At 44.1% G+C, this 15,258-nt stretch overlaps 1 protein-coding gene across 3 annotated transcripts; it reads left to right on the forward strand.

Annotated features, from left to right (window-relative positions):
- Positions 1-992: 992 nt before the first annotated feature.
- Positions 993-14,645, forward strand: LOC110529396 (tau-tubulin kinase 2). 3 transcript variants are annotated; one of them, XM_021611553.2, is made up of 15 exons: positions 993-1,176; positions 2,355-2,480; positions 4,451-4,598; positions 4,800-4,873; positions 5,057-5,197; positions 5,612-5,716; positions 5,954-6,019; positions 7,720-7,812; positions 7,885-8,010; positions 8,234-8,391; positions 9,043-9,259; positions 9,708-9,925; positions 11,410-11,851; positions 12,154-12,872; positions 13,126-14,645. In XM_021611553.2, exons 2-15 carry the CDS (start codon positions 2,409-2,411, stop codon positions 13,490-13,492), a joined length of 2,946 nt encoding a protein of 981 aa, XP_021467228.2. In that variant the 5' UTR covers positions 993-1,176; positions 2,355-2,408; the 3' UTR covers positions 13,493-14,645. The 3 variants fall into 3 exon arrangements, with proteins under 3 accessions (XP_021467228.2, XP_021467227.2, XP_021467230.2); XM_021611552.2 differs by lacking the exon at positions 993-1,176 and adding an exon at positions 1,186-1,382; XM_021611555.2 differs by lacking the exon at positions 993-1,176 and adding an exon at positions 1,186-1,382 and having other exon boundaries at positions 13,129-14,645.
- Positions 14,646-15,258: the final 613 nt, after the last annotated feature.

The raw sequence follows: 15,258 nt of genomic DNA on the forward strand, positions 1-15,258 counted from the left end.
CCAGTAAATTGCAGCACACCCTGACAATGAGGGGATTCGATTAATCTGGCCTGGGCGCCATGGTAGGCGTGTTTTGCACAGTTCGAAAGTTGATTTTGCATTTGTTATGAAACCGTCTGACTCCCGGGCGTGAGCCAGGTGCCCCGTTCAAAGCCGGCTCCAAACAAACATTAAGTAATTAGTCGGATTCTGTATTTTCACATGCAAAAGTGATTGAGTTTGATATATGCCGTTCCAATGAAAACTAGTTTAACAATTGTAACAGATGTGTGTTTCTGGAAGATGCTCCACGCTGCCTTGTTGACAACATGACCGAGCGGCGCAGAATACTGTTATTTTTGAGATCCTCCCTCACCGCTTTTGCCGATCCCGTCATGGGCCATGGACCGGTACCCCGCAGCTCAGCATAATCGATTCTACCCAGTGCTTCTGAGGGGGATTTCCTTCAGGGGGGCTCCCAAATGGGTCACATGTTGAAGTGTGCATGCACGGCCAAATACATGTGTCTCATTTGGGTAGTACACTAGGCAATGTCATATTTATTTAACTAGGCAAGTCAAACACATAAGCCCCCGGAGTGCATTTAACTTCTCTCTTTTTGAAAGCGTCACTGCTCAGTCAAGAACACAATTCTTATTTACAATGACAGCCTAGGAACAGTGGGCTAACTGGCATGTTCAGGAGCTGAACGACAGATTTGTACCTTGTCAGCTCGGGGATTCGATATAGCAACCTTTCTGTTACTGACCCAACTCTCTGACCACTAGGCTACCTGCCGCGCCGTCATACTTTGGATATGTGGATATATATCATAAAGCATCATTTGAATTTCCAAAGATATCTATTGTAGCATTTTATTGCACAACTAGCATTGATTTAATTGGCTGTCTGAACTGCAATTTGTTCAATGCCAGTACCCTGTCATTGTCAATAATATTCAGGTGTCAATGCAGTACTGCACTGACTCTGCATTGACTCTGCGTTGCTGTCCTGAGGGTGCCACTTTTTTTTGCGCATAATACTGTACTCTCACAATCTCATCACATTCTCCGCATGTGCCAGGAAACACTGTTGGTTCTGATAATGCTGTGACAGTGACATCTATATTCCGTCTTCCTACCCCGGCAGCGGAGATAAACAGAGAGAACTCTGCAAAGATGCAGAGGGATGATCAATGTAAGGGGGAGCGCTTGCCCGTGACGTAACCGATGCTGTTGGGTGAATGAGCGGAGGAGAAACCTTCTAGCCATTCCGTTATGTGCACAATAACATGTTTTAAGAGTTGAAAGCAGGACTCACAGCAATGGATATGTGGATATGTCAGTTAACTGCCTGCATTTTAAATAGTAGCTACATGTTTGGAAATGGTGCAATCAAACAAGGTAGGTTTGGATGTAATAAGTTAGGATGAAACTGCCGCATGTGCATCTGCCTTGCTAGCTAGGCTAGCTAACGTTAAATAGCATGCTAGCTATTTTGCTAGGTAGCTAAGAGACAAGAAAGAGATAAGAAAAAAACATTTGCTTGTACCAACTAACTAGCTGGTACATGTCGGATAGTTAGGTATGTACTGTAACTAGCTAACGTTAGTTATCTAGAAAGATAGCTTCGCTAGCATTGGTTTGTTGATAACTAGCTAACGCTGCCAGGCAGTGGATGCAGAGCCAGAGGGTGGCGCTTTATTGTTAAGCGAAGCAAGGTAAGGTCGTCCTGGTGCAGGCTAGCAAATTGTATCAATGCCAGTTAACTGTACAATTTCTCCCTCTACTGCAAGACATTAGACCTAACGTTAGCTAGCGATCCAACCAGCTTGGCCGATAATATCAAATCAAATTCTTATTGACAGAGTTTGTCTAAATGTGCTGAGTATGCTGGAATAGGATTGATATGTTGGTTTGGTAAATTGCTAGCTAGCTATGTCTGTTGGCTAACTGAAGCATCAAAGAGGGTTAAGGGAAGTTGTGAACAAGCAGCTCTAATGTCATTCTGTCAGTGTGTAATACTCATGCATTACCATTCTTAAAACCACCTAGTGCAGTAAAGGACTTGACAAAAAAAAGTAGCTAGCGTGCAATAGAGGTTGTAGATTCTGCGGATTGGGCTATTCATATTTTCAGTGATTATCCAGTTTGATATAAACAATAATAATTGTTATAGCTGTGGGTATAAACAAATAGATTAAAATCTTTCAATACGTCCTTTACATTAGTTTATTGGTGAATGACAGTGACAGCACGCAAATTATGACATCTCACTGAGGACACATGTAGATGGAGGTAGCCAAGGTCTCCAATACTTTTGCATGTTTTGTCAGATTAAACATCTCATTCTCTGTCCTTTCTCCCTTACTGCAGTAAGAAGCCAGTGACACTAATGCCAGGTTCAGACCTTCGTTGGGAGCACTCGAGATGAGTTGCGTTGTAGAGCAGGCGGCAGACATCCTGTCAGTGACAGACCTGGTCCGGGAGAGATGGAGAGTGGTGAGTGACTATAAATACTTCCGGCTGCAGAAAGGGCACAGCTAGCTTGCGTCAAATCTGTTTTGTTGCTGCGCCCTTTCTCATAGCCAGACTGCAGCAGAGATACAGTGCCTTGCGAAAGTATTCGGCCCCCTTGAACTTTGCGACCTTTTGCCACATTTCAGGCTTCAAACATAAAGATATAAAACTGTATTTTTTTGTGAAGAATCAACAACAAGTGGGACACAATCATGAAGTGGAACGACATTTATTGGATATTTCAAACTTTTTTAACAAATCAAAAACTGAAAAATTGGGCGTGCAAAATTATTCAGCCCCCTTAAGTTAATACTTTGTAGCGCCACCTTTTGCTGCGATTACAGCTGTAAGTCGCTTGGGGTATGTCTCTATCAGTTTTGCACATCGAGAGACTGACATTTTTTCCCATTCCTCCTTGCAAAACAGCTCGAGCTCAGTGAGGTTGGATGGAGAGCATTTGTGAACAGCAGTTTTCAGTTCTTTCCACAGATTCTCGATTGGATTCAGGTCTGGACTTTGACTTGGCCATTCTAACACCTGGATATGTTTATTTTTGAACCATTCCATTGTAGATTTTGCTTTATGTTTTGGATCATTGTCTTGTTGGAAGACAAATCTCAGTCCCAGTCTCAGGTCTTTTGCAGACTCCATCAGGTTTTCTTCCAGAATGGTCCTGTATTTGGCTCCATCCATCTTCCCATCAATTTTAACCATCTTCCCTGTCCCTGCTGAAGAAAAGCAGGCCCAAACTATGTTGCTGCCACCACCATGTTTGACAGTGGGGATGGTGTGTTCAGGGTGATGAGCTGTGTTGCTTTTACGCCAAACATAATGTTTTGCATTGTTGCCAAAAAGTTCAATTTTGGTTTCATCTGACCAGAGCACCTTCTTCCACATGTTTGGTGTGTCTCCCAGGTGGCTTGTGGCAAACTTTAAACGACACTTTTTATGGATATCTTTAAGAAATAGCTTTCTTCTTGCCACTCTTCCATAAAGGCCAGATTTGTGCAATATACGACTGATTGTTGTCCTATGGACAGAGTCTCCCACCTCAGCTGTAGATCTCTGCAGTTCATCCAGAGTGATCATGGGCCTCTTGGCTGCATCTCTGATCAGTCTTCTCCTTGTATGAGCTGAAAGTTTAGAGGGACAGCCAGGTCTTGGTAGATTTGCAGTGGTCTGATACTTATATTATCGCTTGCACAGTGCTCCTTGGGATGTTTAAAGCTTGGGAAATATTTTTGTATCCAAATCCGGCTTTAAACTTCTTCACAACAGTATCTCGGACCTGCCTGGTGTGTTCCTTGTTCTTCATGATGCTCTCTGCGCTTTTAACGGACCTCTGAGACTATCACAGTGCAGGTGCATTTATACGGAGGCTTGATTACACACAGGCAGGTGGATTGTATTTATCATCATTAGTCATTTAGATCAACATTGGATCATTCAGAGATCCTCACTGAACTTCTGGAGAGAGTTTGCTGCACTGAAAGTAAAGGGTCTGAATAATTTTGCACGCCCAATTATTTTTTTTTGATTTGTTAAAAAAGTTTGAAATATCCAATAAATGCCGTTCAACTTCATGATTGTGTCCCACTTGTTGTTGATTCTTCACAAAAAAATACAGTTTTATATCTTTATGTTTGAAGCCTGAAATGTGGCAAAAGGTCGCAAAGTTCAAGGGGGCCGAATACTTTCGCAAGGCACTGTATTTTCAAGGCGGCTTTCTATAATGTGTTACGTAAGTGTTCATTAATTCAACATTTCTTTAGAATATCATGTTCAACGTAGGATATGGACTGCTGGTGTGTGTACCATTGTTTTCCACCTAGGTACAGTACGTAACTTTTCACACAGGACACTTAGATTTTCATTGTCGCTTTCTCTCCTCTCACCACCTCTCTTCTTTCTTTACTACCTGAATTCTACCTTCTCCTCCATTCCATTTGCAGGTGAAGAAGATTGGCGGGGGAGGCTTCGGGGAGATCTACGAGGTACTGGATCAACTGAGCCAGGTCAACGTGGCCCTGAAGGTGGAGTCTGCACAGCAGCCCAAACAGGTGCTGAAGATGGAAGTGGCTGTGCTAAAGAAGCTCCAGGGTGAGAGAGAGGAATACGTCTAAAATGGACATCGTTAGTAAAACACCGAAATGTCCATAACTAGGAAATTCACTTAAAAACCTGCATCAAACCTTTATGGAAAATATTGATTGCATATTTAGATGAATCATTTAGCCAGATACGGTACATACCTGGTGTGCCTTAGGACATGTAAGCTACATTTATGTTTCTCTGTTTCAGGGAAAGATCACGTGTGTCGCTTTGTGGGCTGTGGTCGTAATGACCGCTTCAACTATGTGGTGATGGAGCTTCAGGTAGGCTGTGCAGCGTGTCCGCGCATTGGAATATTTGAAACATTTTGATTGTAATGTTATTTGTGGATTCAAATAACGTATTTAAAAATGTGTGTAAATGCATGATTGAGTAGCTCAGCCTTGGGTGACCATGACAATGTCCCATACTCCATCCCACAAACATTGCTTTTCTGTGTCCTATAGGGGAGGAATCTGGCAGACCTGCGCAGAACTATGTCTCGTGGCACCTTCACCATCTCCACCACTCTGAGGCTGGGCAGGCAGATGCTGGAAGCCATCGAGAGCATCCACTCTGTGGGCTTCCTGCATCGGGACATCAAACCGGTGAGAGGTCATGGGGTCACGACGAGGGAACAATGGGGGGTGATGCATCAGGAGTGAGGGAACCAAATGAGAGCATAAAGGATTTCCTAGTAACACCTTAACTTAAATCATTAATGCAGGTATATCGCATTATTATCCAGTAATAATGTATTGCACAACTTGTCATAAGCATGTATGACCCCCTTATAATGTCTCCTGGTCATCTCGTAATGATCCTGACTAAATCCCAGACATTTTTATTAAGAAGGAACATTTAATGAGACAATAATAGTACATGGTACTTATTTTATACCAGGCTCTGCAGAAAAGTGTTACCGGGTTTACCTTGAGATAATTGCCTGTTCAATCAGATTAATGTTAAGGACGAGACTGAGTAGCACTGACTGATGTTACCTGTGTGTTTTACCGCTCCAGTCAAACTTTGCCATGGGGCGCCTGGCCAGCACGTGCCGATGCTGCTACATGCTTGACTTTGGTCTGGCCCGGCAATTCACCAACTCTTGTCAGGAAGTGCGCCCTGTAAGTATTCCTCCCTGTGTGTGTGCGTGCCTGCCTGCAGCGTGCGTGTGTGTGTGTGTGTTTATGTATTAGGTCCCAGTTTCATTTGTGCAATTCTCTGGCTACAGTCCAATGTCCACTTATAATGAAGCAATGTATTGGGGATGCATTCTAAGTAGTATGCTAATGTAAATACTCCAGCTTGAATCTAATTTCTTATCTCTCTCTCTTTCTCTCTCGCTCTTCTCTTTCTCTCAGCCCCGTCCCGTGGCAGGGTTCAGAGGAACTGTGCGCTATGCCTCAGTCAATGCACACAAGAATAAGGTGAGTCTCTCCCCCTCTCCTTTACTTGGGGTCAACCATATATATATATATATACACACACACACACACACACACACACACACACACACACAGAGTACCAGTAAAAAGTTTGGACACACCTACTCATTCCAGGGGTTTTCTTCATTTGTACTATTTTCTACATTGTAGAATAATAGTGAAGACATCACAACTATTAAATAACATATATGGAATCATGTAGTAACCAAAAAAGTGTTAAACAATCAAAATATATTTTATATTTGAGATTCTTCAATGTAGCCACCTTGATGACAGCTTTTTACACTCTTGGCATTCTCTCAACCAGCTTCATGAGGTAGTCACCTGGAATGCATTTCAATTAACAGGTGTGCCTTGTTAAAAGTTAATTTGGGGAATTTCTTTCCTTAATGTGTTTGAGCCAATCAGTTGTGTTGTGACAACGTAGGGGTGGTATACAGAAGATATTTGGTAAAAGACCAAGTCCATATTATGGCAGGAACAGCTTAAATAAGCAAAGAGAAATGACAGTCCATCATTACTTTAAGACATGAACATTTCAAAAATGTTTAAAGTTTCTTCAAGTGCAGTTGCAAAAACCATCAAGCGCTATGATGAAACTGGCTCTTGTGAGGACAGCCAGAGTTACCTCTGCTGCAGAGGATAAGTTCATTAGAGTTACCAGCCTCGGAAATTGCAGCCCAAATAAGTGCTTCACAGAGTTCAAGAAACAGACACATCAACTGTTCAGAGGAGATTGCGTGAATCAGGCCTTCATGGTCGAATTTCTGCAAAGAAACAACTACTAAAGGACAACAATAAGAAGAAGAGACTTGCTTTGGCCAAGAAACATGAGCAAAGGACATTAGACCAGTGGAAATCTGTCCTTTAGTCTGATGAGTCCAAATTTGAGATTTTTGGTTCCAACTGGTTTGTCTTTGTGAGACGCAGAGTAGGTGAACAGATGATCTCTGCATGTGTAGTTCCCACCTTGAAGCTTGGAGGAGGTGGTGTGGGGGTGCTTTGCTGGTGACACTGTCAGTGATGTATTTAGAATTCAAGGCATACTTAACCAGCATGGCTACCACAACATTCTGCAGCGATACGCCATCCCATCCGGTTTGCGCTTAGTGGGACTATAATTTGTATTTCAACAGGACAATGACCCAAAACCCACCTCCAGGCTGTGTAAGGGCTATTTGACCAAGAAGGAGAGTGATGGAATGCTGCATCAGATGACCTGGCCTTCACAATCTCTTGACCTCAACCCAATTGAAATGGTTTGGGATGAGTTGGACCGCAGAGTGAACGAAAAGCAGCCAACAAGACTGTTGGAAAAACATTCCTCGTGAAGCTGGTTGAGAGAATGCTACAAGTGTGCAAAGCTGTCATCAAGGCAACTTTGAAGAATCTGAAATATAAAATATATTTTGATTTGTTTAACACTTTTTTGGTCACCACATGATTCCATATGTGTAATTTCATAGTTTTGACGTCTTCACTATTATTCTACAATGTAGAAAATAGTAAAAATAAAGAAAAACCCAGGATTTTTTTATTTTATTTTTTATTTAACCTTTAATTAACCAGGTAGGAATGAGTAGGTGTGTCCTAACTTTTGACTGGTACTGTGTGTATATATATACAGCTGTATGACTGTTCTCACCTTGCTCACACATGATGTGTGTGTCTGGGGTCTGCAGGAGATGGGTCGCCATGACGACCTCTGGTCTCTCTTCTACATGCTGGTGGAGTTCATGGTGGGCCAGCTACCATGGAGGAAGGTCAAAGACAAAGTAAGTGTGTGTGTGTGTGCATGTGTATGTGTACGTGCATGTGTGTTCATGTTCTTTTCTCTCTACTCACAGGAACAGGTGGGGAACCTGAAGGAGGCCTACGACCATCACCTAATGCTCAAACATCTCCCTTCAGAGTTCAGCGTCTTCCTGGATCATATCCTGACCTTGGACTACTACACTAAGCCTGACTATCAGGTCTATAGCTTTCCATATATGCTCGTTACCTCATAAATATCCAGTAAATAAACTGAAATTCCAATCTTTCTCAAACTGGAATTTGAATTTTTATTTACTTCCTAATTTGACTGAATTTGGATGGAAAAGACCCCAACCCCTGTGCCTCTGTCTGCCGACAATAGATTATCTTCCTGTTGTCTTGTAATGCTAAATATCAATGGTTTGGGTTGTTCTGTTCCAGCTACTAATATCAGTGTTTGAGAATGCCATGAAGAGTCAAAGTGTGTTGGAGAACGACCCGTATGACTGGGAGAGGTGCGACTCGGAGGATATGCTAACCATCACCGCTTCGGCCACCACCGCTCAGCAATTCACCCGCCTCACACCAGCTTACATGGGGTAAGAACTGAAATAATGGTGGACTAATTGTTTAAAAAAGTAGGGGAAAGGTAGAACTGTGTGGTATCAGAAGTAGGGTTGCAAAAGTTGGGTAACTTAATCAAAATTCCTGCTTATTCCATCCCCATTCCAGGAATCTTTCAACCTGGATTTCTGGAAAACCTGGTCATTTTGGGAAAGTTCACGAAATTTTGCAACTCAGATCCAAAGTAGTAACTGTTCTATTCTAAGATTCAGAAATGTACTTTGTCTGGCTTCTTGTTGATTGGTGGGATGCAGAATATTTGTGTGAATGCTTGTAATTAATGCCTCATTGGTCAGCATTTGCTGATTGGACTATAATATCTTCCTTCAAATTGACGGGATCCAACTTGTGTCCGACTCATGCCAGTCAACCCATAGGTTGTTTTTACACTCCAAGCTTTTCAGGGGGAAGGGGAAACCTTCATAGTCAGTCAGAGATCCCCATGGAAACCACAGTCCTAATTTGTGCTCTGAGAAGTAGCAGCTGAATGACCTTCCACCTCTTTTTCCTCTATCTCATCTCTCTCCTTTTCTCATTCACTCCCCCCTGCCTCGCTCTCTCTGCTGTCTCTTACTCTCTCTTATCTTTCTCGTTCTCCCTTTGTCCTTCTCTCTCTCTTCCCCCAGCATGGCCAACGCCTCGGTGCTCCCCGGCGAGCTGCAGAGGGAGAACACTGAGGACGTACTGCAGGGCGAGCGCCTAAGCGACGCCGACAACTGTCCCCCCATCCCGGCCCAGCACCAACGTGCTGCCCAGGGTGCCGACGTGTGGGAGGAGATGGACCGCAATCGCAACCGAAAACACACCGCAGCCCTGAAACAACAAAAAACACTCATCAGGAAGGTCCGGATTGGAACACACACACTTTTAAAATGTATTGACCATAAAAATAAATACAGGGTTTGAGACAGAGGAACACATGCTATGAAAGAAACACCCCTGTTAGTTTCCTTTAACTGCTGCAGTTCAGCTAACCTTGTCTACGTCACCAGCAGCATTTTTCAAGCTACTCTACTGTTCTTAGTCCAGCTACATTAACAATGTGCAGAACACCACTGAGACGCAATTATGTGACGATATGACCTGAGCATAGACAGCAACAGCAATCAAATATATTACTAAGGGAGAAGCAAGGGGCTGAATGAGATTAGCCTCTTACCTCATCCTCTCTTTGTGTGTGTGTGTAGGAAGTCACCTGGCTTTGTTAACTTCATATCGTGGAATCTACCTTTAAAATAGTATTTCCTACTCCCAACACCTTTTTTGTGACACATTCCTACCCTTTCTCCAGGTGGTGAGTGAGGACGAGCACAGCCAGAACCAGGGGGGTAACCAGAGCCCCAACACAGGTTCCGTCCAGAGCTCTCCCAGACGGGTGCGCTCAGAGACCATGTTCCTAGACCGGGCAGCCCCCCTGCTCCGGAGAATGAGACACAGCCAGAGCCTGGCCTTTGAGAAGAGACTGGCCCCCGAACCCAAGCCCACCATTGAACGCTTCCTCGAGGCCTAGTCAGTTCCTTTTACCATTGTGCTACAGTAGTTGACTTGTTTATATTGTGCTACAGTAGTTGAATTGTTTATATTGTGCTACAGTAGTTGAATTGTTTATATTGTGCTACAGTAGTTGACTTGTTTATATTGTGCTACAGTAGTTGACTTGTTTATATTGTGCTACAGTAGTTGAATTGTTTATATTGTGCTACAGTAGTTGAATCGTTTATATTGTGCTACAGTAGTTGACTTGTTTATATTGTGCTACAGTAGTTGAATCGTTTATATTGTGCTACAGTAGTTGAATTGTTTATATTGTGCTACAGTAGTTGAATCGTTTATATTGTGCTACAGTAGTTGAATCGTTTATATTGTGCTACAGTAGTTGAATCGTTTATATTGTGCTACAGTAGTTGAATTGTTTATATTGTGCTACAGTAGTTGAATCGTTTATATTGTGCTACAGTAGTTGAATCGTTTATATTGTGCTACAGTAGTTGAATTGTTTATATTGTGCTACAGTAGTTGAATTGTTTATATTGTGCTACAGTAGTTGAATCGTTTATATTGTGCTACAGTAGTTGAATTGTTTATATTGTGCTACAGTAGTTGAATTGTTTATATTGTGCTACAGTAGTTGAATCGTTTATATTGTGCTACAGTAGTTGAATTGTTTATATTGTGCTACAGTAGTTGAATCGTTTATATTGTGCTACAGTAGTTGAATTGTTTATATTGTGCTACAGTAGTTGAATTGTTTATATTGTGCTACAGTAGTTGAATCGTTTATATTGTGCTACAGTAGTTGAATTGTTTATATTGTGCTACAGTAGTTGAATTGTTTATTGTGCTACAGTAGTTGAATTGTTTATATTGTGCTACAGTAGTTGAATCGTTTATATTGTGCTACAGTAGTTGAATCGTTTATATTGTGCTACAGTAGTTGAATCGTTTATATTGTGCTATAGTAGTTGAATCGTTTATATTGTGCTACAGTAGTTGAATCGTTTATATTGTGCTACAGTAGTTGAATCGTTTATATTGTGCTACAGTAGTTGAATTGTTTATATTGTGCTACAATATGCACTAGGACAGTGCTTCTCAAACCACCTCTTGGGGACCGCTAGACATTTCACAGTATGGTTTTAACCCTGAACTACCACACCTGATTCACCAGTCAAGGGCTTGATGATTAGTTGAAAAGTAAAATCAGTGTTCTAGCTCTGGAAGAGATCAAATACATGGAACTGTTGAGGGTCCCCAACGACAGGTTTGAGAACCACTGCACTAGGACGAGGCAGGCACAAGGCAGAGTGATTTGTTATAACAAATGAACAGTCCTTAAGACTCCCTTCTGTATTCAGGTTTTTGTTTCAGCCAAGCTCTATTTTGTTGGACTGTTCATTGTCAAGTTAGGCAGATCTAATTTCCATTAGTCAACTTTAAAGATGAATTGAACGATTACGCAAATGTCAATTCCCAAATGTCTTCTATATTTCCAGTCTGGGGAAGCAGCGTCCTCAGGAGCGAGAGAAGACCATCCCAGAGAACGGCGGTGGGCAAGGGGAGCAGGTTGACACCCCCTGCGATGATGACCAGGCGACAGGGACCCCCGACCAGGAGGAGGGGGCTGGGGCCAGCAGTGGAGGCTTTGTGGCCCTCAACCTTAGCACTGTACCCCAGGAGGGAGACTCCCAGGAGTGGGTGATGCTGGAGCTGGAACAGGGGGGAGGCAGCGGGGCCTTGGGGGCAGCCAAGCCTCCAGGAGACGACGCTCTGGATGGGGATAAACCAGGGACCCAAGCAGAGGCCCAGGACCAACAGCCTCCCTCAGGCCCAATCAGTCCCGTCCAGTCCCACATGGCCCTGCCCTGTACCTGGTTACTGGGCGGCAAGAGGCTGCCTGGGATGCTAGGCCACTTGGGCCGAGCTCAGATGGAGCAGGTGAGTGAAGGTTTGGCAGAAGAAATGCTCACACAGATACTCCATGCATACGTACAGATCTATTCTGGGAATTCAAATGTTACTTTTTCTAAATGTTTTGGTGCAGCATTTCTTAGAAATGGCCCTGACGGTGCATTTACATCCACTTTGAAGGAAATGTTTTTTACTTTACTGCAGGTTCTTTTTTGAATTCTAAGAACTGTACACACACACCAGATACACAGAGAAATCTGTACTTTGCTCTACTTGTGCCTCCTCAAACCCGTCTCCCAATCATCTCTGCCTTCTGTCTCTATTTACAGTCTCCCAACCCCGTACCGCAGTCCCCCGTGACAGAGAAGAGTGAAGCCATACCGTTAGAGGCCCCGTTCACCAGACCCACCGACCCCCAAGAGGGCAAGGTTGGTGAGACGGTCCAGTCAGCCCCCAGCCCTGTGCCAAGCCTCATCCCAGCCCACCTCACCAACGATAAAGACCCAGAGAGCGACTCTGGCCTCCCCGACCGTTCCTCTGAACCCAACCAGCGCCCCCAGGTTGAGAAAGCTAGAGGCACCGCAGAGAATGCCGTCACTGTCTCCTCCTCACCCCCTCCGGTCCTCCTGCAAAGGGAATCCCCCTCCTTGTCCAGACTGAGCCGCATCCCTGTACGAGACCCAACTACCGCCCCGGATTCCCCCACCCCCCTCACCACGGATCGCCGTCACCGCTGGAGCAGCCCTGTGCCCGGCTCGCCCTCCCACTCGCCCTCACCATCCCTCTCCTGCGACAACCTGCTACCCTGTGGTGTCCGAGAGCGTCTCCTGTCCTGCTCGGACCGCGGCTCACGCTCCGACTGGCTTGGGGAGGACCGTGACCCCCTCTCCCTCTCGCTCTCCTCCTCGGGCAGCAGGAGTAAGATCCCGCGTCCCGTTAACTCCCCTCTTCTGGGGCCCGAGCAGCATCAGCAGCTCTCCTCCTCCGGCAGGTTCCTGCCTCGCCCGCCTCCCGGGAAACCGCCCACCCGCCCGGCTGTAGACAACAGGTATAAAAAACATGGCATGATGTCACAGCACTGGGCAACATTCAGTAGGGCAAGCGTTATGGCACGTTGCATATAGAAATGTGATGAATTCCGCTGGCAAATTTCTCATTGGACAGCCTCTTATTTTTCATTCTGTCTGCTCTACATTACATAGCCGTGTCTGAAAGTTCCACAACATTGCCAAACGCAACCTTGGTAGGCTGTAATAGTAAGGGTTGCAGTTTTTTATTTTTTATTCTGTTCTCTGCTCCAGTAGGCACCGGCGGTTCCGGGTGCGCGCCAGCAGCACCAGCGATGCTGACTTCCTGGCCAGCCTGACCCAACTGATGAAGGACCGCGGCGGTGCACTCTTCAGTCCACCGCCGCGCCCCCGTAGCTCCTCCTCCTTGCTGCAGCGCTCACTCAGCTCCTCCCCCTCCCGTCACGAGCACCGCGAGGGGGGTGGGGTCTTCGTGGAGCGCAGCTGCTCTCCGTCCAGCTTCTCGGGGTCCCCTCCCCCTCCACGGTACCCCCAGGACAGGCTCAGCGGGCAGCAGGGAATACCATGGGGTGCAGGGCCCGGTGCCCGAGGAAGGGTCTCCAGCCACGAGGGCAAAGGCAGTGGCAAAGTGAGCCGATAAGTGGACAGAATTGGCAACAGGTTGTTGTGCAGAAGGAGGATGAATGTTGTCCTGGAGGCAGAGCTCAGCGATTTCCACTAGATAGGCCGGCTGCAAAGTCAAAAATTGGCTATATATCGTAACAATTAGATCTTCATAGGGTTAGTTATATAGGGTTAATTATATTTTTGTACTTTGTGGCTGTGTCAGCTAGTGACCAACCTGCAGAGCTGTCTCCAGTACATGAGTCATCCCAATAAATGACAACCTGCTGTTCAGAAGGGCACACTGTAGTAAAACGTTTTGCTCCGGTTAATACACGTTCAGGATGTACCTCTCCGTTTCAAAACGTTTTCTCCCCACTGCACGCGACCCAGGCGGCAATGATGACTAAGACTTTAATAATGAATGTACAGAGAATATACTGTATCTGGTCTTTGATAGCATGTGTAAATATCTATTATCTACTACTGTACTCCAGGGAATGTACTGTATGTAATGTAAAATGTATGATAGAATGTGTCTATTTATTTGTTGGATGCGTCTCGAACTGAAAGTACTTGACAAATGTAGCTCGATTCTGCAGTCGAAACGAAGAAAAGGTTTCCTAAAAAACCTTGAATGCCAACTCTTCTCTCCCCGACCCTAGTCCTGTGCTCTTAACACTATGTATGTGTGTATGCAATGAGACCAAAAATATCTGTATTGTATCATATTTGAGGAATGGAAAGGAGGTCTCCTAGTGTGTATATATGGACCATTTTACCCTAGTATAGAGAGCACTTTAATGCTGTTCAATCAAACTACGTTTTCCTCTTATTGCACCAACACATCAGCCTTCATTTGTGAGGACCAGGGTATGTAAACTTCATTCCTCCTTCCCTTTAGAAACCACTACAGTAGATGAAACAAATTGAAATTTGAGCTATTTTAAAGTGTCACTCACTCTGGCATATTTACAATGTATTTGTATGCTTTTGTTGTGAGAAAATCTCTTCGGTCATGCAGAGGTGTCACAATGTTGGAATGTAAAGAAAAATTACAACTCATACTGAATTAATGTAAAAAAGTGCATGGATATCATTGCAAATATATTATTTTTTTTAATCATTTGTACAGTGTCCGCTTTAAAAAAAATCTGTATTTTTTAATAAACTGGTCCCGATCAAATATATTTATGATGCAGACCAGCAAAATAAGAGTATTTTTCATTTCCCCACTGCAGAATAATTTATCATAATTTCAGGATTGCAGAAAATCAAATCGGGTGTACATATGGCATTTAGTGAAACAAAAATATAAAGGTAACATGCCACAATTTCAAAGATGTTACTGAGTTACAGTTCATATAAGGAAATCAGTCAGTTGAAATAAATCCATTAGGCCCTAATCTATGGACTTCACATGTGAGCACCATTTGTCTCATGCCACGTGACATCTCATTCTCACAGAGTTGATCAGGTGTTGATTGTGGCCTGTTGAATGTTGTCTCACTCTTCAATGGCTGTGCAAAGTTGCTGGATATTGGTGGGAAATGGAACACGCTCAATGGGTGACTTGTCTGGTAAGTATGTAGGCCATGGAAGAACTGTGACATTTTCAGCTTCCAGGAATTGTGTGCAGTACCTTGAGACATTGAGCCGTGCATTATCATGCTACAACATGAGGTGATGATGGATGAATGGCACGACAATGGGCCTCATGACCTCATCACAGTTTCTCTGCATTCAAACTGCTATCAATAAAATGCAATTGTGTTCAATTTCCATAGCTTATGCCTGCCCATA

Source organism: Oncorhynchus mykiss, chromosome 8, assembly GCF_013265735.2.
Source record: "Oncorhynchus mykiss isolate Arlee chromosome 8, USDA_OmykA_1.1, whole genome shotgun sequence".
Classification (NCBI taxonomy): domain Eukaryota; kingdom Metazoa; phylum Chordata; class Actinopteri; order Salmoniformes; family Salmonidae; genus Oncorhynchus; species Oncorhynchus mykiss.

Bases quoted from the DNA above. Each gene is read 5' to 3' on its own strand.
- LOC110529396 (XM_021611553.2), top strand. From the start codon at position 2,409: ATGAGTTGCGTTGTAGAGCAGGCGGCAGACATCCTGTCAGTGACAGAC. The intron at 7,813-7,884 runs GTAAGTGTGTGT...CTCTACTCACAG, and splicing joins GGAGGAAGGTCAAAGACAAA to GAACAGGTGGGGAACCTGAA. The intron at 8,392-9,042 runs GTAAGAACTGAA...CTCTTCCCCCAG, and splicing joins CTCACACCAGCTTACATGGG to CATGGCCAACGCCTCGGTGC.